Here is a 25,267-nt window from a genome sequence, read left to right on the forward strand (position 1 = left end):
AATGGTAAGTGGAGAAATGAAGGTGAAAATGAGAAAAGGGGGATGGTATGGGGTATGGGGAATGGAGACTGGGAAGAGAAAGGAGGATGAACATTAAAGATGAGAATTGGGATGTGGCACAGGGGTAGAGTTGCTGCCTTACAGCGTCAGAGACCTGAGTTCGATCCTGACTATGGGTGCTGTCTGTACAGAGTTTGTACATGCTCCATGTGACCACGTGGGCTTTCTCCAGGTGCTCCAGTTTGAGAATCGTAGGTTAATTAGCTTGGTAAATTTGTAAATTGTCCCTAGTAATGTTAGAGTGTGGGGATCGCTGGTCAACATGGACTCGGTGGGCCGAAGGGCCTGTTCGAAGGGCACTGTATCTCTTAACTAAACTAAAGTAAAAATTAAGATTGAGGATTCAAAGAAGAATGAAAGCTGGAATAAGGAACTGAGGTTGCAATGAGGAAGGAGGCTGAAGATTTTGAATGGCCGTGAAAATAAACAGCAGGATCTGAGGATGGAATAGACTATAAATAGTGGCCAGGAAAGTTTATCCATTTGGATAGGCAATCAACTGCACAGAGAGGAGCTGGTTTCATGAATCACAGGGCTAGTCAGGGCAAGAAAATCCTTTTGCCAGAGCCAATTTTGCCTTTAATTGTTAATTGGAAAAATCCTCCCATCAACTTAATAGATCTCAGTCAAAACTGGTGTAACTAAAACTGCTTGTGTGTTCCTGGGGTGCAGGAAAACATTTGACTAAAAGTCCTGCCATTGGGTCTTGTTGGAAATTTTGCGTGTATGAATATGACATACACAAGTGGGGAGAGAGCCGACTACTGATCTCTCTTGCTCTTATACACATTATCACACTCCTATTATTACTCTCCTATTATCACTCTCCTATTATTACACATTATCACTCTCCTATTGATGGCCACTGGGCCTGCCCAAGAACAGTGACTCATTGGGAGAGAGACCAGAGGCCAAACTGTGCCTGTGCAACCATGTTCTGTGTGGGTTTAGTCCTTGCTGGGCGGATGGAAGCTATCATCGCAGAATCATCTTCAATTTTGAAGCATGGTGAATGTGGAGCAGGATATCACGTTGGTCTGCTACAGAGTGGCTGCTACATTGTCCCATTTACTTTCTATGTTGACATGGTGTTGACATGGTGAAGATTGATAGATTCTTGATTCTTGATCAGTAATGGTGTCAGGGGTTTTGGGGAGAAGGCAGGAGAATGGGATTGAGAGGGAGAGATAGATCAGCCATGAAAGAATGGAGTAGACTTGATGGGCCGAATGGCCGAATTCTGCTCCTAGAACTTATGAACTTCTGCCATCATTGTACTGGCTTCCAGTCAGTGGCACAGATGTAACTGACTCGAGGTGATTGATAACCAGATATGTCACAAGGTGGAAACAATATATAATTAATGCTCTTGCATGGACTATTTTAAGGGAGAGGAAATAGGTGGAGGCTGTGTGTGTAGGATTCTCACACTTCCCTAAAAGAACTTCAGGGAACTTTTTCCAACCAGTGAGCTGAAGAGATTCATGGTAACACTGATCTCCAAACAGAAACGGTGAGTTGCTTGCAGCTGGGGCTCGGTGGCACCAGGCAACACTCCCCTCTTGCACAGGCTCTCTCTCCTGTGCTGGCTCACCAGGCTGTGCCCAGATGCTACGTAAATGCATCTCCCAGCTCTGTGGGGGTCTGTGGGGAAAGCACAGGACAGAGTGCAGGATCATCACAGGGTTTGGTTTCAAGGAAAGGCTGGTGTGCATCACACCGTAGAACGAAAGTGAAACATGGCAACAGCCAAAGAATAAGTGACTGGGAGTGTCATGCTGACAAAGTGCTGGAACTTGCCTAATGATCCAATTATTCAAAAGAGAAAAATATATATACTTTAACCCTTCCCCCCCCCCCCCCCCCCCCCCCCCCCCCCCCCCACCCAAGTTTTTCCTAAAAAAACATTTACACTGCTGGCTTGCTTCATTGCTCAAAGAAAATGCATGGGGCATGAGAGAACTGTGCAAAGTGGTAACTACATGGAATCAATGTGCACCTTGATGACCGGACTCCATCATCTCTGAGAGGAGGCAGCAGTCACTCAGCACCAAAGCGAGCCACTCCCGGGGAACACAGGAAATTACTGGCGTTTATAGAAGTATTTACAGGAGCTTTCTCAAAGCAAAGGTTTCTTTATTCTTCTAATTTCTCTCTATAATTATTTACCAGGGTAAGCGGCAGCCACTGACTGGGCTTCCACTGGCTCTCCTCAAATTGAAATCTAACAACAGGACCCACTCTTAAATTAAAATACTGAGTTCAAAGAAAATCAAACCCCTTCACCGCCCTCCTCTTCTCCAAGGTTTGGCACTTCCACAATGCATGCCACGCAACAAAAAAACGTCAATGTCAAAGAGATTCACATTTGTTTTTTGGACTACATTATTTTGTTTGAAGTGGGGCGTTTGCAAGGAAATTGTCCAAGGAATAAATAGACAGGGCATAAACACTAATGGACGGGTAGAAATTCAATAAAGCCTACAACTAAACAAAATAAACAATAAAAACAGAATGTGATTGTCTGGGGATCAGCTTCTCGAAGGACAGACGATGTTATTTGGCACAAGGAACTCTCCTTATTTGACAGTTATTGTACAACATCATTACATAACTTTTGGTCCTTCTCTAGGTAATTATATTAACATTTTTAAATCACTCTCATGACAGCTAAGAGTACAAGACACAATACTGTTTCTTACAGAAAAAGACACAATGCCTAGGAGAGAGATATTTTGGATGCAGCAGGGGAGGGAGAGAGAGAACGTAGGCTAATATATACATGTTGATTATTGCAAAATTGTCTGCCCTGCTTATTTCTCAAATAAGTTAAAATCACAATCGCACAGGATGCTGTACGGGCAAGCGTGAACACGCAAGCAAACTGTCTTCTGGGGCCTACATCTGTTCTTCTCAGCTTAATTGGCCCCTTTGTATTTAACAATGTTTAAACTCTTATCTCAGCTGAAGCCCCAATGGTATATCTGTGCAAAAAAATATTATGTAACAGGAATAAATATCTCGTGGAATTTAAGGTCAGCAGCACAATACAGTTGCGACCGAAAGAAAGAAAGTTTTGTAAGGCCTCCTTAGCTTGGCGGATAGTGTTGGGGGGGGTATGGGTGGGGCGCTGGGAACAGCGTTGTGTAGCTTTGCCCTGACACCAGCTTCCCCCAACTCCTGAGCCATTGCTGTCGCCACCCATCACTGTCCTTCGCAAATGCATCAGGGCCATAGCTCGCTCTCTGCTCTCTCTCTCTCTCTCTCTTCTCTCTCTCTCTCTCTCTCTCTCTCTCTCACTCTCTCTCTCTCTCTCCCCCTCTCCCCCCTCTCTCTCACACATGGTTGATTGGATGAAAGGTTCCTCCCTCTGACGTGGCCCCTGCTATGTTCAGCCAGGTGTCCAGGGAGCTCTGGGAGGCTGGATGGAGAGAAGTTTTCTCAGAGAACGACAGCATCATGGCATAAGCCTGCAACGTTTGTTTAAGGGAGGGGAGGAAAGAGGAAAAACATCACGTTATTATTCACCTTCACCACATCATTTAATACATGTATCTACCAGCATCTGCAGTTATTTTCTTATAAATACATTTAATACATAAACATTGTTGAAAGAACATCAAACCTGGTAGTTCTAGGGTTTACTTTAGTGTAGTTTATTGTCACGGGTACAGGAAAAGCTTTTGTTGCGCACTATCCCGTCAGCAGAAAGACAATATATGATTACAATCGAGCCATTCACAGTGTAGAGATGCAGTCTGAGTGGAGATTTAAAAGAGTGTAGTGATTGTAATGTGCGATGGCAGATGCACTTCTGTGGCAAACACACACACAGTCACCAGGGCTGGCCACCATCATGGATTCACAGAGCAGACGCTATGGCTGCACAACCTCCCCTGTGCTGTAACGTGACGTGGGGAGGGGAATGATCAGATTGCCATGTGGATGTGAGCAAGGGGCTACAGGTGGCAGCGGGAACAGTGACACCCCCTGCAGCTCTGTCTCTCTCTGCTGCTTCCCTTCATTAATAACTAAAGAGGCACGTTACAGGGTCTGAGTGGAATAATGGCGCTGTTAGATCAGGATGAATCATTTCAAGGTGTCTCCTTCACCAGTTTTGCCAGTTTTCTTTGGTTTAGTTTAATATAGAGATACTGGTCCTTCAGCCCACCAGGCCCACTTCGACCAACAATCACCCTGTACACTAGTTCTATCCCACACACTAGGGACAGTTTACACAAAGCCAATTAACCTACAAACCTGCACGTCCTTGGAGTGTGGGAGGAAACCGGAGTACCCGGAGAAAACCCACGCAGTCACAGGGAGAACGTACAAAATCCGTACAGACAGCACCCGTGGTCGGGATCGAACCTGTGTCTCTGGCGCTGTAAGGCAGCAACTCTACCACTGCACCACCATTCCGCCCTTGGCCAGCTCCAGCCGAGGCAGAGGTCAGCGTCATGCTGCCCTCTCATGCCTTGTACATGCAACTATTTGGTTCACTGACAAAGGGTTAGCCTGGAATAGGGTCTGCAGGCAATTCTGTGGCCCCTCTAATCAAATTCAGCCAATCTTCCTGTTGTAATGCCTGGGTTCAATTAACTAGCGATTCACCTTCAGGTTGGAGATTTAACAATATCATCAGAATCAAGACGTTCTGATGGAGATATAGAGGACATAGGTTTAAGGTGCGGGGGTAAAGATTTAATGGCAACCTGAAGGGTAACTTTTACCACACAAAGGGCAGGTGTATGGAACGAGCTGTCAGAGGATGTAGTTGAGGCAGATACTCTTGCACCATTTAAGAAACATTTCGACAGGTCCATGGATAGGGTAGGTTTAGAGGGATATGGGCCAAAAGCAGGAGGTGAGATCAATGTAGCTGGGACATGTTGGTCAGCATAGGCGAGTTGGCTGAAGGGCCTATTTCCACGCTGTATGACTCTATGAATGTAGCAAAGGAGAGGAATACCAATAGTTATCACTCCTCAGATCTTTACATACTCTGTGTGGCTGGGGGTCCCTCCAGAAATGAGGGTATGGGGATGGGGGAAGTGAGACTGTGCAAATGGCTTCCTATATCCAGCAAACCCCAGGCCACCCCAACTAGCAGAGTACAGTCTGGAAGGGCACAACCCACACCTCAGGTGGAACAAAACCAGGCACAAGACAGCTTCATAAAGTCAAACTTGAACAGATTATGTTTTATGTAATGTTTACTATAATGTTTTATTCTTAATGTGTGCTAATGTTTTATGTTTTATTCTTAATTGTTTACTGTATGTCATGTTGTTACTTGCGAGCAAAGCACCAAAGCAAATTCCTTGTATGTGTACATACTTAGCTAATAACATTTATTCAATTCAATTCAATTCAATTCAATTCAATTCGCTGGAATTTAGAAGATTGAGGGGGGATCTTATAGAAACTTACAAAATTCTTAAGGGGTTGGACAGGCTAGATGCAGGAAGATTGTTCCCGGTGTTGGGGACGTCCAGAACAAGGGGTCACAGTTTAAGGATAAGGGGGAAGTCTTTTAGGACCGAGATGAGAACGTTTTTTTTCACACAGAGAATGGTGAATCTGTGGAATTCTCTGCCACAGAAGGTAGTTGAGGCCAGTTCATTGGCTATATTTAAGAGGGAGTTAGATGTGGCCCTTGTGGCTAAAGGGATCAGGGGGTATGGAGAGAAGGCAGGTATGGGATACTGAGTTGGATGATCAGCCATGATCACATTGAATGGCGGTGCAGGCTCGAAGGGCCGAATGGCCTACTCCTGCACCTATTTTCTATGTTTCTAATTATACAGGTTGATATGGAGGAGTCTGGGTGGCAGTAAAATCAGGAGCGTATTAGTATTAGAAGCTGATAGTAATAGGCAGGCAAAGGTTGAACAGGCCCTGATAATGCTTTCATCCAAAGATATCTTGGCCTAATCCTGAGTCAAATGAACCTCTTGTGTTGAATGTCTGTAGTTAGGATACTCCAAAGTACATGGATGATTGCTGAAGTATTTTTACAATAGCATAAGTTCAGATAAATTACATTGTAAGAAAACAAGCTTGTATTCCTTTTAACAAGTTAAAAAGTTATAGCACATTTAAATATATATATATTTTAAATATTAAGCATTGAGAGCTAGGTTTAGTATAATTTTACATCCCGTTTATATGTTCAACCTATGATTGAATGCATGTTAAAGTTCAGCAAAGCTACCGTTACACCATGTTAAAATCTGCCAATGAAGCCAGCAAGATATAAAAGTGTAAAAGCAAAAGCATAAAATATCAAATAGTATAGCAAAATTGTGTAAGCAGGAAATATAGTCTTACAAATACTCTGCATAAATCAAAGGACAGGTTCAGTGAATTTTGTTTCAAATTTTCATCGGGACAGTCAGCACAGAAACAGGCCGTTTGGCCCATCGTGCCCATGCTAACCACCAGGAACCTACATGTGCTAATCCTATTCACTTTGGGCGTGGTGATTAAGTGAGAGTACCTACATCAAGCAGTGTGTTCTGGGTCCCAACCACCCTCTGAGAGAACAAGCTCTTCCTCACATCTCTCATCCTTTTCCCTAAAACTGTGCCCTCTAGTTTTAGACACCTCTGGAACTTGAAAACCTTTCCCAATATCTAGAGGAGTTAAATATCTGCTGGAGTTAATAAACACTTTAAAAAGTATTGGAGTAACTCAGATTGTAGTAAGGGGGCGATCGTTGGAAACGAGGGGTGTGGGGTGAGACAAAGCCAGGCAAGTGATGGGTGGATACAGGTGAGGGGGAGTGATTGGCAGATGGGTGGATACAGGTGAGGGGGAGTGATTGGCAGATGGGTGGATACAGGTGAGGGGGATGTGATTGGCAGATGGGTGGATACAGATGAGGGGGATGTGATTGGCAGATGGGTGGATACAGGTGAGGGGGATGTGATTGGCAGATGGGTGGATACAGGTGAGGGGGATGTGATTGGCAGATGGGTGGATACAGGTGAGGGGGATGTGATTGGCAGATGGGTGGATACAGGTGAGGGGGATGTGATTGGCAGATGGGTGGAGAAATGCCAGAGATGTAAAGGAGACAAAGACTGTGGGATAAGGAAAGAAAATGTGTGAATTGTGAAGCCAGAGGAAGGGATGTAGGTGGAAGGGGACGGGGCAAATGGAAGGGGGGCGCGGCCTGATAGTGAGAGTCTGCAGAAAGGGTCTCGACCCAAAACCTCACTTATTCCTTTCCTCCAGAGATGCTGTCTGACCCGCTGAGTTACTCCAGCTTTTTGTGTCTATCTTGGGGATAGTGAGAGAAATGGATACAAACCGAGGTGGGACACAAGGACGGTGGGGGTCAAAACAGAGCAGGGGGGGGGGGGGGGGGGGGGTCTGGGTTTGGTGGAACCCATCCTAGATCTAGAATTGGAGAATTCAATATTCATACCAATATTCATGGGTTGGGAGCTACCTGAGCAGAATATGAGGTGTTGCTTCTCCGGTTTGTGTGTGGCCTCACTCTGGCAATGGAGGAGGCCCAGGACAGAAAGGTTGGTCTGGGATATGGGAAGGGGAGTTAACATCATCGTGGGATGTGGCCTTCTTTACACCAGCAAGACCAAGCGTAGACTAGGCAACCGTTTAGCTGAACACGCATTTGGTCAATCAATATCTACTGGACCTCCCAGTTGCTAATCATTGGAACTCCTCTTCCTATTTCCATACGGGCCTTTCAGATCAAAATGCCCCATCTACACTCGCCCCACCTGCCTGCGTTTGGCCCATATCCCTCTAAACCTTTCCTTTCCATGGATCTGCTCAAATGTGTTTTAAATGTTGTTATCGTACCTGTATCCACTACCTTCTCTGGCAGCTTGTCCATATATCCACCACCTTCTGTGTGAAAAGGTTGCACCTCAGGATCCCATTGAAATGTTCCCTGATCACCTTAAACCTATGACATCTGGTTCTTGTTTCACCTACTCTGGGTAAAAGACTCTGTGCATCTACCTTATTAATTCCTCTCATGGTCTTATACACCTCTATCAGATCACCCCTCATCCTCCTGTGTTCCAAGGAATAGAGTTCCAGCCTGCTCAACCTCTCCCTGTAGCTCAGGCCCTCGAGTCCTGGCAACATCCTTGTAAATCTCTGCACTCTTTCCAGCTTAAAAAACATCTTTCCTATGGCAGGGTGTCCAAAACTGAACACAATGCTCCAAATGTGGCCTCACTAACATCTGGTACAATTATAACATAACATCCCAACTTCCCTGCTCAATACCTTGACTGATGAACAGCAAATGTACTGAAAGCCTACCCCTGTGATCTTTGTCCACCCATCTGCCAATCAACCCCCCAACCTCACCTGTATCCACCTATCATCCCTCTTCCAGCTGCCTCTCCTAAGCACAATCGGACTGGAACGTCACCTATCCATGTTCTCCAGAGATGCTACCTGACCTGCTGAGTTATTCCAGCACTTTGTGTCCTTTTCAGACTATGTGATATTATTCATCAGTCGCTCAGCGTATCCTCCTCACTGCCGACCACACCACCAATTATTGTGTCATCTGCACTTTTACTAATCACATTTCCCACATTTGCATCCAAATCATTAATGTATATAACAAACAGTACCAGTCCCAGACCTAAGTGTCCCTGTGATACACCACAGGCTACAGACCTCCATCTTAAATGCAACCCTCCTCCATCACCCTCGGCCTCCTACTGCCAAACCAATTCCACCCTCCATTTGCTGCTGCTGTGGATTGCATGAGCCTTGCCCTTTAACACCCGTCTCCCTGAACCTTGTCAAAGACCTTTCTGCAGTCCAGGTATATCAGCCACACTGCCGTCAGTAATACATTATGTTACTTCTTCCAAAAATTCCATCAGATTGGTCAGACAGTATCTCTCTTTGATTAATTCCTGCCATCCCAACTGAGCATTAATCCTGCCCCTCAGAACGTATTCCACAAACTGCTATTCAGTGTGACACTTTTAGGCTTCTCCCCTTCTTGAATGACAGGAAAACATTTGCTACACTCCCCTCACCTGGACCCTCACCTGTGGCCAGCAAAGATCTAAAACATCTGTCAGGGCTCCAACAATCTCCTCCCTGGCTCCCCACAGCAGCTCACTGGCCCATGAGGATTGAGCTACCTTTTAGCCTGCTAAGACACCTAAATCTTTGGTCAGAGAAATCAGTGAATCTGTGGAATTCATTGCCACAGAAGACTGTGGAGGCCAAGTCAATGGATATTTTTAAGGCGGAGATTGATAGATTGTTGGTTAGTGCAGGTGTGGGGAGAAGGCAGGAGAATGGGGTTCAGAAGGAAAGATAGATCAGCCATGATTGAATGGCGGGGTAGACTTGATGGGCCGAGTGGTCTAATTCTACTACTATCGCTTATGAGCTTATAAACCTTCGGTTTTAATGACAACATTCAACCCCACCATTTCCAACATGGAGAAGTGGTTTTGGAGTGAGATACATGCTGAGCTTTCCCATACGAGCCACCCACCCACCCACCTCCCTCCCTCTCTCCCTCCCTCTGCCCACTGGTCACCTGACCTTCCCTGCTTGCCTCTTGCTTCACGGCTCACATGGTACTTGGTCACCCTGACTGCCTTACTGCTTTGCCATGGTGGGCATCATACTATCCATAACACTGTGCTCTACACACCTCTGGCAGTGCTGGTACTCTGTACATCATACTGTTACAGCTATGTTGCCACACAGTTAGCTGACACAGTATATGTTGTATTCCTCCAACGGAACTCACAATCATCCATCTGTGTTCTGTCACTGTGCGTGCCTTACTATCAGTCTTCTGACCACATGTCACACTGTCCCATTAATGCACAGTGTACCCCAGTCAGACAGGGTACATCACTCCATAAGTGGACATTACAACTCTTCAACACAGTATACATTAGCATGATGTAAATAGCATTGCTCCATCAGGGAACATATTACTGCAGCTTCACAGCAGATGTACTGATCCTTTACAGAGTATACAGACTGTTTTGTACCCATGTGTGACATACTGCCACTGTGCGTGTGTGTGTGTGCGTGTGTATGTGCGTGCGCGTGTGTATGTGCGTGTGTGTGTGCGTGTGTATGTGCATGTGTGTGTGCGTGTGTGGGATGTACTCTCTGTCACTGTGTGTGTGTGAAACATACTCTGTCACGGTGTGTGAGTGTGTGTGTGCGTATGTGCGTATGCTTGTGTGTGTGTGTGTGTGTGCGTGTGTGTGTGTATGTGCGTATGTGCGTGTGCTTGTGTGTGTGTGTGTGCGTGTGTGTGGGACGTACTCTCTGTCACAGTGTGTGTGTGTGTGTATGTGTGTGTATATGTATCTATGTGTGTGTGTGTGTATGTGTGTGTGTGCATGTCTGTGCTTGCGTGTGTGAGTGCATGTATGTGTGTACATGTGAATGTGTGTACAAGTGTCTGTGTGTGCATGTACATGTGTGTGGGTACATGTGTGTGCATGTGCATGCTATTGTGCATGCGTATGTGTGTGCACATGTGTGTGTGCATGTATGTGTGTGCACGTGTGTGTAGACATGTGTGTGTACATGTGTGCGTATGCTTGTGTGTGTGCATGTGTGTGTGTACATGTGTGTGTGTGCATGTGTGTGTGTGTGCGTGTGCGTGTGTACATGTGTGTGTGTGTGCGTGTGTGTGTGACATACTGTGTCATACTGCAGTTTCATGGAGTCTATCATGTTGCGGAGTGGCACAATGAACGTTCCCAGTGTGGACAGTGCAGCTCTGGCAATGTATCTGTGCCACTCTCTGTCACAGAATGCCATGACACGCAATGGCTCCAAGTCACCAGGCTCTATCAGTGAGGGACCTGCCTTCACTGTATCAAGATTAAGATTGAATATGTTGAACAATGGCTCTCATCAACAAGAGTGTGCTGCTGGTTAGTGTACCGTACCTGAGTTTTAGCCTGCCTGTACAGTGTCTCTTTTATTGCTTCGGAGTCTAAGGTGGCATTAAACACTGCGGCCTCTTTCACCTTGTACTGCTCCTCTGCTGCTTTACGCAGGTCCAGCCCCTTTGTGAAATTCGCTATCTGGTCCAAGGCCACGAGGCCAGCTTCATCCTCAGCCAGACACCTGTGCCAATGATCAGGGGAGGGGCGACCACGTTAGCCCAGCTTGCCTTACATCACCCAGCCATCAGAGTGCATCCTGACGGCTCGATCACTGCATGCACATGCATGGACTGCACATCACAAACCACTCCACTACACAGTGATGGGAGGGAGGGAGGGAGGGAGGGCCGCTGTGGAGGGAGCCAAGCATGATGGGATGCGATGTGGCAACACGATGAGACGTGCAGGTGAATGAAACATCAACAGGATGATCTTTACTGAGCTTGCTTCATTTTACACTCCTCAACAATTGCACCGAACTTTGTATCGAGGGTTCAGACTCACGAGTCTGTCTGTTAACAGCAGTATTCCTGTGGCATACACAAGGCTTTCAACATAGGGGCTGCTTTGCAAAAAACGCTGCAATTACACTTGGAATCATACAGCACGGAAACAGGCCCTTCGGCCCAACTTGCCCCTGCCAACCAAGATGCCCAAGATGGGACCAATGCTAGTCCCACCTGCCTGCATTTGGCCCATATCCCTCTAAACTCTATCCGTATCTGTGAGGGAGAGCACTGATGCACAAATAGATGGAAGGGTTGGCAGTTTCAGTGTTAAGTCGATTGTTTGATAGTATTTGGGGTGTGTAGACTGGGCCTGTACACTAGGAACGATGGAGCCCATTAGGATTGTGCTTAATTAGTATGACTTGTAGTATGAGTGACTGAAAGTTAATTGGCTCTTTAGTGAATGAGTGTGACTGGATTCCTTGGCTTTTTACATAATGGAGGTGATTGCAATTTGATTGCGTATCTATTAATGGGTATGTGAAGGCACTGAGGTGTTGTGTTTGCTAATGAAAGAGAGCGTACATTAGATGAATCCTTCTCCCCCCACCCCCCCACTCCGAAAATATAACTCCCACAAATGACAGCTTGCAAGCTGAACACGGCCTTTGACACTCAGATGAAAATTGCAATATAATTTTTTTAATGTTTTTTTATATCTTATACCATGAGAACCCCTGTTTGATTTAATTGAATTCTGCAAGACAATTGTTTGAATGAAACGTTTCAGAATTCAAAGCCTAGTTTCAGCACAATTGGCAACAAATTGCAGAGGTAATTGTGATTGCAACAGAGTCCCATCACCTTGCAGCACACAACCAACCCTCCCTCTGGTGTTACACTTGGTACTTAATCTTAAAGACATAGATGTGACAGGCCAATTTAAACCTGTTGGCTTGATGGCATAAGGTGGAGTCCACAGAGTATAACAAACAGGCTGGAGATTTTAATTTAGCTAATGTATGTCGCCTGTGTGTTGTGCTTAGAATGAAGTCTCCCCCAATAACCTCTGAAGTTGTGTGTGTGTGAGTGAATGTGAGTGAGAGCGTGTGTGTGGGTGAGAACGTGTGTGTGAGTGAGAACGTGTGTGTGGGTGAGAACGTGTGTGTGGGTGAGAACATGTGTGTGAGTGTGTGTGAGTGAGAGCGTGTGTGTGAGTGAGAATGTGTGTTTGGGTGTGAGTGAGAGCGTGTGTGTGAGTGTGTGTGAGTGAGAGCGTGTGTGTGAGTGAGAATGTGTGTGTGAGTGAGAGCGTGTGTGTGAGAGCGTGTGTGTGGGTGAGAATGTGTGTTTGGGTGTGAGTGAGAGTGCGTGTGTGAGTGAGAATGTGTGACAGTGTGAGTGAGAGCGTGTGTGTGGGTGAGAATGTGTGTTTGGGTGTGAGTGAGAGCGTGTGTGTGAGTGAGAGCATGTGTGTGACAGTGTGTGTGTGAGTGAGAGTGTGTGTGTTACTGTGTGAGAGTGTGTGACAGTGTGAGTGAGAGCGTGTGTGTGTGAGAGCATATGTGTGTGTGTGTGTGAGAGCGTGTGTGAGTGTGTGTGAGTGTGTGTGAGAGCATATGTGTGTGTGTGTGTGAGAGTGCGTGTGTGTGAGTGTGTGAGAGTGTGTGTGTGACTGTGTGAGAGTGTGTCTGTTGGTGTGAGTAAGAGTGAGTGTGAGAGCATATGTGTGTGTGTGTGAGAGTGTGTGAGAATGTACGCGTGTGTGTGTGAAAGTGCGTGTGTGTGAGAGTGTGTGAGAGTGTGTGAGAGTGTGTCTCCGTCCATCCCTCTCCTCCACAGCTGCAGAAACCCTCATCCACGCCTTCATCACCTCCCGTCTGGACTACTGCAACAGCCTCCAAAAGTTTGTTATGTTTATTTACTAGAGTTGGGGAACCAGGGAATTGAAGCTTGTACTGGAAGCAGAGTTGAGTGGTCAGAGGGACGTGACCGTGAGCTGAATGCCTCCACTACTCTCCACTGAATTGTCTGGTGTATGATGGGGTATCAGCAGCCCGTATCACTCCATACAGTTTACAAAACAAAGTGGAATGAAATGTCCAGATTTAAATCAAGTATGATCCCAATGGAAACAGCAGTCCATGAGATGGCCCCACCACCATACTGACTGGGTAGCATGCTTTGTCATGAGAGCGTGAGGGGGGTGTGTGGGCCGTGGGTGGGTGATACCCACCGGTGGGTGTGCTCGTACGCCAGGGCGAGGGGGGCCGGCCGCTCCACATCACTCTCTCGCAACGAGGCTCTGGGATCCGTCTTCGGTGAAACCGGGTCGTCCTGAGACTTCTCCGTCATGCTCTCCTCCTCCTCCTCCTCCTCCTCTTCCTCCAGCTCCTCCTCCTCATCCTCCTCGTCAGCCTCCTCCCTTTTCTGGCTAGTCAGCGGGTGACTAGCCTGCTGGTGACCACCTGGTACCTCGTGCCTGTAGCCCAGAGACAACAACCTGTTAGACCACCTGTACCTCACACCTGTAGCCCAGAGATAACAACCTGTTAGACCACCTGTACTTCACACCTGTAGCCCAGAGACAAGAGCACAGTTAGACCACCTGGTACCTCGTGCCTGAAGCCCAGAGACAAGAGCACTGTTAGACCACCTGTACTTCACACCTGTAGCTGGGAAACAGCAACCTGTGAGACCACCTGTACTTGTGTAGGAAGGAACTGCAGACACGGTTTTACACTGAAGATAGACACCAAATGTTGGAGCAACTCAGCGGAACAGGCAGGATCTGTGGATAGAAGGAATGGGTGACGTTCCTTCAGTCTGAAGAAGGGTCTCGGCCCGGAACATCACCCATTCCTTCTATCTACAGATGCTGCCTGCCATGCTGAGTTACTCCAGCTTTTGGTGTCTATCTTCATGCCTGCAGTCCAGAACTAACAGCAACCTGCCCCTCATGCCTGGAGATGGGAGACAACAACAAACTGTTAGAGGACTGGGTGTTTGATACAGTTGTAGTTGGATTCATCCTCATTCCATAATTTACTAAATGCTCAGTGATCAACAGCATCACTGCATGTGAGAAAACGAGAAAAATCAACAAAATCTGCTTTATGTTTCAAAGGGCTATTGGGCCATTGATGAGGTTAACACAGCAGCTTTCACAGGCTGTGAAGCTTGCACATTAACGTGGCTCCACAGTGCAGCCATGGTGAAGGCTGGTAGCTCTGCTGGTTAAACGGTTCCATGTTCTCAGTTAACTGTTGGCTGACAACTCACCCATTGGCTGTTGGAAATGGTGATGCTGCCACAATTTGCACCACGTTTCGTTCACTTTGCTCTTTCACACACCATTTTCAATTGCCTCATGTGTCCTTTCCTGACTTCCTCACTCCTTCCATCTGATCACCAGCTTTCCCTTGTGTTCTTCCTTTCTCCTACCTCTGCCCCTTAGACAACTTTATCCAATTCTGATAAGTGGTCACCCTTTTTGTCAATGCTGTTTTTCTTTTAATAGGTGCTGTCAGGCCTTTGGAGTGACTCAAAGGCAACATTTCCCCCTTTGTCTTTTTCAAATTTCTGCAGTGTTTTGCTTCTGAACAGAACAGTAGTTGGCACTGATGCCAGTGAGAGTGAGAGAGGCCACTTGAGTGGAAGGTGAATGTACAGTGGCAGCTACCAGCAGTGAGTGCACCACACGATACGATAGAACTTCAGTTATCCCAGGAGGGAAATTGATCTGCCAACAGTCATAAAACGCAAGATACATGAAACATGAAATTAAAGTGTCGAGTGGAAAGGATTGGGGATATGCAAAGATTGCCGTGGTGGGGGGCGGGTGGGGAGGGGAGGGGAGGGGAGTCAGTCTACCCCATGACAGAAGGGGGAGGAGTTGTGCAGTTTGATAGCCACAGGGAAGAAGGATCTCCTGCATCTTGGCGATCGGTTCTGCATCTTGGTGGGACCAGTCTGTTGCTGGAGGTTGACCGGTGTGTCATGGAGGGGGTGAGCTTTGGGTTGGGCCCAGTAAATAGATTTGTTCTCCAGGTTGCTCCCCTGTTCTTGGGAGTGGGCTACTTGATACTTGCAATTGCTCTTTCAAACAGAAAACCCTTTATTCCCCCAATATGAACTTCCTTCTTTCCATTAAACGCAGAATTCACCAGAAAGAAGCATGAAAGTTGGAGGATGTTGTGACACCACGTCTCATGGGCTAAACACTAGCCCCTTCTCATTGCTCCCATTCCCACCATCATGAGCTGCATCACTTGGGATGGTTGAACCCTCTCAAACCCGACCAAAATGGCACCTTGATACTAATAAAGAAACACAGAAATAGATACATGCCTTTACCCTCTAAACACTCTACCACCTTTCAATTTGTTTATCATCTGTGACCTAATTGTCTGAACCCATTTATGGACTATAATCCTGTTACTTTAGTTGCCAGAACAGCAGGGTGGAACAGTGGTGCTGCCTTATGGTGGCAGAGATCCAGGTTCAATCCTGACTATGGGCTCTGCCTGTATGGAGTTTGTACGTTCTCCCCATGGCCTGTATGAGTTTTCTCCGAGATCTTCAGTTTCCTCCCACACTCCAAAAACATACAGGTTTGTAGGTTATTTGGCTTGGTATAAATGTAAATTGTCCCTAGTGTGTGTAGGATAGTGTTAATGCGCTGGTCGGCGCGGACCCGTTGGGCCGAAGGGCCTGTTTCCACGCTGTATCTCTAAAGTAAACTACCCATACACTAGTTCTCAGTTCACCCGTACACTAGTTCTATGTTATCCCAGTTTTGCATCCAACACACAAGGGGCAAGTTATGGAAGCAAATAAACCTAAAATCCTGCATGTTTTTGGAATGTGGGAGTAAACTGGAGCACCTGGAGAAAGCCCACGCTGTCACACGTGTACAAACTGCACAGACAAGCACCCATAGTCAGGATCGAACCCGGGTCTCTGGGGCTGTAAGGCAGCAACTCTACCGCTGCGCCACCGTGAAAGGCCTTATCTTCTGTGTGAATGGCTGTTATAGGATAATAATCAACATCTTCTGGTGCATTGATTTGCAAAGGATCAATAAAACAACATTAAAAAAATTCAGTCAGGTTTGTCAGACATGTTCTACCTTTTAGACAATAGACAATAGGTGCAGGAGTAGGCCATTCGGCCCATCGAGCCAGCACCACCATTCAATGTGATCATGGCTGATCAATCTCAATCAGTACCCCGATCCTGCCTTCTCCCCATACCCCCTGACTCCGCTATCCTTAAGAGCTCTATCTAGCTCTCTCTTGAATGCATTCAGAGAATTGGCCTCCACTGCCTTCTGAGGCAGTGAATTCCACAGATTTACAAGTTTCTGACTGAAAAAGTTTTTCCTCATCTCCGTTTTAAATGGCCTACCCCTTATTTTTAAACTGTGGCCCCTGGTTCTGGACTCGCCCATTGGGAACATGTTTCCTGTCTCTAACGTGTCCAACCCCTTAATAATCTTATATGTTTCGATAAGATCCCCTCTCATCCTTCTAAATTCCAGTGTATACAAGCCTAGCCGCTCCAGTCTTTCAACATATGACAGTCCCGCCATTCCGGGAATTAACCTAGTAAACCTACGCTGCACGCCCTCAATAGCAAGAATATCCTTCCTCAAATCTGGAGACCAAAACTGCACACAGTACACCAGGTGCGGTCTCACTAGGGCCCTATAAAACCGCAGAAGGACCTGTAATCAAAAATCTATCTATCTCTGCCTTAAAGTACAAATTGTCTGAAGTGTAATTGTATTGGGGTGGAGGAGCAATGAACAGGCAATGAGGGTGTTGACCAAACTCCTCTGGGTTTATGGCTAGAGAGCTTGCAGAAAGCTGGTGTGATGTGTTGTGGGCTTTGTTCAGGGTCAGCATTTCACTCGCCTACTTCATTGGGATGTGGTCCGATCCCCCTCTAACCCTGCTGAACAAACACAAAACTCACCCAAACCTCAGGAAGTCAGCACATGGACGGTTACCACCTCTTGAGTGTTTTAAAATACTCTGATGCCCAGTTTAAGGGGCAGTGGGGCATCACACATGTGGGGCCAAGTAAGAGTAACGAAGCATATTTTAGTTGGAAGTGACTGCAGCTTAAGACATACTCCAGATGAGTGGTTAGACGAGGCAGGAGTTTCTTTATTTGGATTGTATCGACTGGCAAAAGCCACTCTAAAATTCCGACTCACTGCCCACTACTCCCCTAAGTCCCTCGGGAGTAGAGGCATTTATAAGTAGGTCTTTATTCACAGTTGGCACCCCTCTACCTCGTTAAAACGCATTGACCAGCAAAGCAGAAGGTTTCCCAGCGAGGGCTGAAGGTTGGCGAACAATCATATAATGTGATACATGCGGATCCCTTCCAACTCAGCCACTGTTCTTTGCCTAATGTCGACAACCAAGAGCCAGCAGGGCCAACTGGGGCCATGTTCTGAGGTGTCCAATGCTCAGCTACACTACAGAGTGTCACAGGATGGCTAACATTTACAGCAGATTCAATGCTTTCCCCCAGAGCATTAGTTCACGGAGCTGGGGCATTGCTTCATGTCACGAACACCATCCACACCTGGTGCAGCACAGTGGCGGTGCATGGTGGTGGTGGTGCATGGTGGTGGTGTAGCATGGTGGTGGTGCAGCATGGTGGTGGTGCATGGTGGTGTAACATGGTGGTGGTGCAGCACGGTGGTGGTGCATGGTGGTGGTGCATGGTAGTGGTGTAGCATGGTGGTGGTGTAGCATGGTGGTGGTGCATGGTGGTGGTGTAGCATGGTGGTGGTGCATGGTGGTGGTGGTGCATGATGGTGGTGTAGCATGGTGGTGGTGGTGCATGGTGGTGGTGCATGGTGGTGGTGCATGGTGGTGGTGGTGGTGGTGGTGGTGCATGGTGGTGGTGGTGGTGCATGGTGGTGGTGGTGCATGGTGGTGGTGGTGCATGGTGGTGGTGCATGGTGGCAGTGCAGCATGGTGGTGGTGGTGCAGCACAGTGGTGGTGCATGGTGGCGGTGTAGCATGGTGGTGATGGTGCATGGTGGTGGTGCATGGTGGTGGTGCATGGTGGTGGTGGTGGTGCATGGTGGTGGTGGTGCATGGTGGTGGTCGTGCATGGTGGTGGTGTAGCATGGTGGTGGTGCATGGTGGCGGTGTAGCATGGTGGTGATGGTGCATGGTGGCGGTACATGGTGGCGGTGCATGGTGGTGCAGCTGGTAGAGTTGCAGCCTCACCTCCAGCAACCCGCCTTCCATCCTGATCTTTGCCGCTGTCTGTGGGCTGTTTGCAAATTCTCAGAGAGGTTTCCCCTGAGTGCTCTGCTTTCCTCCCACATCTTAAACAGGCGTTAATTGTCCTCTGTAAATTGCCCCTGGTGTGGGTCGGTGTTGGAGTCTGGATGAGTTCTTGGGAAAGTGGGGTGAATAAAATGCAATGGGTATAAATGGGTGGTTTAGTTTAGTTTAGAGATACAGTGCGGTGAGACTGCAAGGTTCAGACTAAATCTGCCTGCAGCTGCCCACACTTGGTCAAGGTTTGGTAGAGAGTGGCGGTTTGGCCACATCTGTCATTACAAAAGCTGCACAGTTTAGCCCAATGTTCCAGTGAGCTATTATAACGGGTCATGAAATGACAATGCTACCTATTTTGTGTAGGAAAATAACTGCAGATGCTGGTATAAATTGAAGGTATCACAAAATGCCGGAGTAACTCAGTGGGTCAGGCAGCATCTCTGGAGAGAAGGAATGGGTGACTTTTCGGGTCTCGACTGATGGTAGCGTGGGACTCAGAAGGGCCTGCTTCCACACTGTATCTCTAAACAAAACTAAACTGTAACCACAATACTGCATGGCAAGTGCCAGCTGTAATTCAGTTTGCAGCACTCCCTTAGATGGGGCGTCCGTGCTATATTACTCTATGCTCTTGCCCCTGAGTCAGAAGCTTCTGGGACCAAGCCCCACTGTGGAGACTCAGCCATGCTGATCCCCCTCCTTGTACATTTCATACAAGTCAGCCTGACAATGGAGATGGTGAAGGCAGCATCGCACCTTGTTCCCATTGGGCTCCAGGTATAGAACCTTGTTCCCATTGCTCTCCAGGTATAGAACCTTGTTCCCATTGCTCTCCAGGTATAGAACCTTGTTCCCATTGCTCTCCAGGTATGGAACCTTGTTCCCATTGCTCTCCAGGTACGGAACCTTGTTCCCATTGCTCTCCAGGTATGGAACCTTGTTCCCATTGCTCTCCAGGTATGGAACCTTGTTCCCATTGCTCTCCAGGTACGGAACCTTGTTCCCATTGGGCTCCAGGTAGGGAACCTTGTTCCCATTGCTCTCCAGGTATGGAACCTTGTTCCCATTGCTCTCCAGGTATAGAACCTTGTTCCCATTGCTCTCCAGGTATGGAACCTTGTTCCCATTGCTCTCCAGGTATGGAACCTTGTTCCCATTGCTCTCCAGGTATGGAACCTTATTCCCATTGCTCTCCAGGTATGGCTTCTCTGAAGAGACTGCCGAGTGCAGCAAATCACATCTTCTAACAGAAAAATAACGCTCAACAAAATGGAAGTGCGGTCCACTGCAAGGCTGGCGAGGGGTATCGAAGGAGTGTGACCTAAAAACCTATGGTAAATAAACCAATTCCTAAACTGCGGTTAAGGCAAGCGTTCAGCTTAGCCCATGGCTTGCTAGATCCACAGATTGCAAGTTAGCTCAGGGATAGGTGATTAATACAAAGTTGTGCATTTATCTAGATGGACTGTCCAAGTCCACAGCAGCACCTGGCTCGCTCGCACCCCCTCTGCCACCACAAACACTGGCTTTCTAACGTCCTGGGTCAACACACACTTCTTCATTCATCGCCGATCAATATTATTCCTCAGCACAAATACTGCTGGGCAGTGCAGGGAAGAAGTGGAAAAGGAGCAGCCTCTGTCTCCTGCCCGAGGAGGGCTCGGAAGCTGATGTGCACTTGGAGAACAGAGCTCCTTTTACAACACACGTGCAACGCAGTCAGTTTTTTTGTACAAATAAATCTGATCCCAAGACAGGTCCAGAGCGAAAAAAAACATCAAAACTTTCTCCGCGGACAGGAGCCCAGTTTATGGCACTCGAGTCTATTTCAATCCAGATTAAATAACTCATGAGCCAAGAAAGCTTTTAATTAAAATACGTACGAACCTCCACCTAGGCTGGTACAAGATTTCAGGGCTCTACGTCCATTAGTCTGCACATGTCAGTGAATGTTTGTGTTGTCTTTTAATCATTTTTTCCTCTGTGGATCTGTGTGTCTGGGGTCAGGTCCCCCCACTGGCTCTGTGGATATGTGTGTATTGGGTCAGGTCCCTCCACTGGCTCTGTGGATATGTGTGTATTGGGTCCCCCCCCCTACTGGCTCTGTGGATCTGTGTGTATTGGGTCAGGTCCCCCCACTGGCTCTGTGGATATGTGTGTATTGGGTCCCCCCCCACTGGCTCTGTGGATATGTGTGTATTGGGTCCCCCCCCCACTGGCTCTGTGGATATGTGTGTCTGGGGTCAAGTCCCCCCACTGGCTCTGTAGATATGTGTGTATTGGGTCGTCCCCCCACTGGCTCTGTGGATATGTGTGTCTGGGGTCAGGTCCCCCCACTGGCTCTGTGGATATGTGTGTCTGGGGTCAAGTCCCCCCACTGGCTCTGTAGATATGTGTGTCTGGGGTCAAGTCCCCCCACTGGCTCTGTGGATATGTGTGTATTGGGTCAGGTCCCCCCACTGGCTCTGTGGATATGTGTGTCTGGGGTCAGGTCCCACTGGGTCAACCACACCAAGCCTTCGAGGCATTCTCTTTTGTACAAACAAGGCCCCAATCTGAACTTCCTGGCAGCGCTGAGCAAAAGATCAATTGTGACTTTGCAGGAAAAAAACTGCAGATGCAGGTTAAAATCAAAGGTAGACACAAAATGCTGGAGTGACTCTGCGGGTCAGGCAGCATCTCTGGAGAGAATCAATAGGTGATGTTTTGGGTCGAGACGGAGTCTGAAGAAGGGTCTCGACCTGAAACATCACCCATTCCATCTCTCCAGAGATGCTGCCTGACCCGCTGAGTTACTCCAGCATTTTGTGTCTACCATTATGACTTTCCTTTATTCCACAAAAGACAATGCTGATTGTCCCAACCTATCTCCCATTCAGCAGCCGACAAAAGTGACACATTGTCCCATGTTCCCCTTCTAGTATTCCCTTTATTTTCAGCCTCCTGAGGGATTGTTGAAGGCTTGGCGGCAGAGGGAGTGTGGCATTTAATCACAGTGCTGATGGAAAACTGTCTTGCTACAGCCCCTAAGAAAAGCAAACAGTGGATAAAGTTGGTCGGACCTGATTTCAGATAGAACAACATTCCCCTTCATTTTCTTTTTTTAAGAAGCTCTGTTCTTTCATCTGTTGAGTTAGCGGCTTGGGTGTCAAGGGACCAGCGTCTGGTCGGGCAGGCTACCTTGTCTTGTAGCAGGAAAAGGGTCATTTGCTCTGTCGTCTGGGGACAAAGGGGGAAGTGGGGGGGTTTGGGGTGGGGGTGGGGGGTTGAGGGGGAGGCTTGGTAATTAGTGCGGTCCTGATTCCACTGCCTCCAAACAGAAAGTGTTCTTAACTCTTAAAATAACCGTCCTCAGCTGGGTAACTTAGCAGTAAACATCGCAAGTTCTACAAACTAATAGATCATTTACAAAGCTAACATATAATACTTTAAAAAGCGCAGAGACCCTGGCCGTGTACCACAGCATGAATCAACACATTACTATGATCGTCTGAAATTACACTTCTGGTTAAATTAAGGCTAACATTTATCCTCCACAACTTTACACAACTGTGCGGCTTGTTAGACCAGTTCTGTGGCTGTTAAGACTAGAGTCACAAATTGACCAGCGAGGTAGGTTGACTTCTCAAAACGACACTGATGAACAGTTGGATTTTTTATGACAATTTGACTGATTTATGAACACTTTTTTACTGACAGTGTTTTTTATTTCCAGAGTTTTAGAACTAAATTGAAATAGTTGGTCCAGGCCTTTGGATTTCTAGTCCATCAGGTCTCTCCTCAACCTCCGGCACAATCCAAGTCTGACCAACCTCTCCCTGTAGCTAATATCCCCGAATCTGAAGAAGGGTCTCGACCCGAAACGTCACCCATTCCTTCTCTCCAGAGACGCTGCCTGTCCAGCTGAGTTACTCCAGCTTTTTGTGTGCATCATTCTAGTAAACCTCCTCTGCACCCTCTCCAAAGCCTCCTCATCCACACTTTAATGGGGCGACCAGAACTACATGCAATACTCCATATGCATTCTAACCAGTCTTACAGAGCTGCACCATGGCCTGCTGACCCAGACTCAATGTCCCGACCAAGGACTGTGATCATGCAATCACCCTTCATTACTATATTGGTCAGTGTTTATTGGTGACATGAAGTAATGACTGTTTACTCAGTGTAGAATTCCATGCAAGTGTGCCATTAAATAAAAAATAAAAAAGTTGGTGCAAAATGGGGAACTAATCAGATGCGCGGAGGAAGCTATGGTTCTTCACACACAGACTAACGCTTCCAGTGTCACTTCAGTCAGATGTGAGTACCCAGAAATGACTGTCTGCCTGGCTTTCAATGACCACAATTAAAGAAATCAAATTACAAAAGTAGATGGTTAACTTGAAATTGATAGACTTGGTTCCACAATTGTTGAACGACACTGTGTCTTTCTGAATATTGCAAACAGCGCCCACACATGTCCAAACATGGAGCCCTGACTATGCATGAACTATGCACGGACATTCACAGCTTCTCAGGGGTTTGGGTGACAAAGTTCCAATCTCGATGTCGTGTTCGTGCATTTGGGCTGAGACTAATTTCTGAGAGCAGAAATTCCTCATCTCCATCTGTCGTGGTGACATTTTATTCTGAAACAATGCTTGCTAGTTCCAAATATCATCATTGGGGAAACACATTGGCAGGCATCAATCTTATCAAATTCCTCAGAATATTATGTGCTCCAGTAGATCACCTCTCATTCTTTCACATTTCGATAAGCAGAGGACCAACATGCGCAGCCTTTCTAAATAAGGCAAGTGAACCTTTGCTGCTCTGAATCGTGAGTGCTAGTTCATTAAACCGAAGCCTTAGTTAATTAAACAGTAATAAAGATTAATGTTAATTATACCATAATAAAGATTGATGTAACTCTGCGACTGGTTTCGTTCAGAATTCTCTTTGGTTTGCTTCTTTTCATAGGTCAGGGCACCGAATAATACAAGAGTCAGGAAGTCACGATGCAGCTTTATAGGACTTTGGTTGGGTTGCAGTTGTAGTGGTGAGTGCAGTTTTGGTTGCCCAATTACAGGAAGAATGTGGATTCTTTAGAATGGGGCAGAGGAAGTTTAGCAGAATGATGCCTGGAATAGGGAGGATCAGCTACAAGCAGAGGTTGGGCAGGCTCTGCACCAACGAGGTTGAGGGTGGACCTGATGGAAGTATATAAAATTGTGACAGGCACAGATGGTCAGAATCTTTTTCCCAGGATTGTAAAATCAAATAGAAACATAGAAACATAGAAAATAGGTGCAGGAGGAGGCCATTCGGCCCTTCGAGCCAGCACCGCCATTCATTGTGATCATGGCTGATCATCCACAATCAGTAACCTGCCTTCTCCCCATATCCCTTGATTCCACTAGCCCCCAAAATACTAGAAGGCTTAGATTTCAAGTGAGAGGGGCAAAGTTGTGCGATGTGCAAGGCAAGTTTTTTAGGGGGTGGTGAGGGCCTGGAATGAGTTGCCAGGGATGGTTGTGGCAGCAGCTACATTAGTGGTATTTAAAAGACTTTTGTATAGGCATATGTATAGGCAGGGAACGGAGGGATATGGGTGATGTGCAGGTAAATAAGTGTTGATCTTGGTATCATTTTCAGCACAGGCATTGTGGGCTGAAGGGCCTGTTCTTGTGCTGTGCTGACCTATGTTCCAGTACTGACAACAGTAAAAAGATATGGTCTTCCAAAATAGTCTGATAGCGTGTTGCAAATGCATGGGGCAACTTGGTACAGTTGCAGTACCTTGTCTGAGACACTGGAGGTCAGTGGAGGTGGAAATATGAAGCTGAATTCTGGATAACTCCCACTGCTGAAACTACAGCGACTTAGTTCAGTGACTCTGAGAGTCACACTCTGTTTTTAACGTGTAATGATTTTTATCCTGTCATTTCTTCCCTCCATTGTACTTTTCTCAGGTACTGAAGATCTTCTGGTATCTCTCCCAATCCCCACTGAGATGTTCTTCAACATTACTGAAGGGAGAGTCAGATAGGTAATGGATGATGGAAGAGTACTGCCCTCCATCTGCACCTTCTCCAGGCAGAAGGCCAGGGCGGGTAATGCCCAGATATGCTGTCCCTCACACGGTGGCACACTGCCAACAGTCCTAAATGGTGGATAGACAGATAGTCGCAAAGTCCTGGTGTAACTCAGCGGGTCAGGCAGCATCTCTGGAAGCCTCCAGCTTCCCAAAGGGCCAGGAGGGAAACCAAAGAAGGACAAAAGTGGGTGAATGTGGAGAAGTGACTAGGGGGACAGCGCGTACAAAACTGATCTTCAAAAGCAGGCAAAGTCTTTGTTAGGCTGCAGTAATTGCAAATGTCCACAACTCACAGCTCTGCAGTAAATCAACACATGAGTCCATTGACACGGGTGTAGTCTACCATCGGTTATGTCTTACTTTGTGGAGCAACTTAGATGTCATCAGTTTCCACTCCAGAAATCACTTCACTTGTGTGGTTGT

At 47.0% G+C, this 25,267-nt stretch overlaps 1 protein-coding gene across 1 annotated transcript in view; it reads right to left on the minus strand.

Moving 5' to 3' along the window:
• Window positions 1–1,983: 1,983 nt before the first annotated feature.
• prdm16 (PR domain containing 16) overlaps window positions 1,984–25,267 on the minus strand; it is a 722,475-nt gene continuing 699,191 nt past the window's right edge. The window contains exons 16-18 of the mRNA XM_078425753.1: window positions 13,689–13,934; window positions 11,004–11,184; window positions 1,984–3,530 (exon numbers count right to left, since the gene is read on the minus strand). Coding sequence (XP_078281879.1) covers window positions 3,396–3,530; window positions 11,004–11,184; window positions 13,689–13,934 — 562 coding nt within the window. The 3' untranslated portion in view covers window positions 1,984–3,395. The remainder of the gene's footprint in view (window positions 3,531–11,003; window positions 11,185–13,688; window positions 13,935–25,267) is intronic.

Source organism: Rhinoraja longicauda, chromosome 30, assembly GCF_053455715.1.
Source record: "Rhinoraja longicauda isolate Sanriku21f chromosome 30, sRhiLon1.1, whole genome shotgun sequence".
In the NCBI taxonomy this organism is placed as follows: domain Eukaryota; kingdom Metazoa; phylum Chordata; class Chondrichthyes; order Rajiformes; family Arhynchobatidae; genus Rhinoraja; species Rhinoraja longicauda.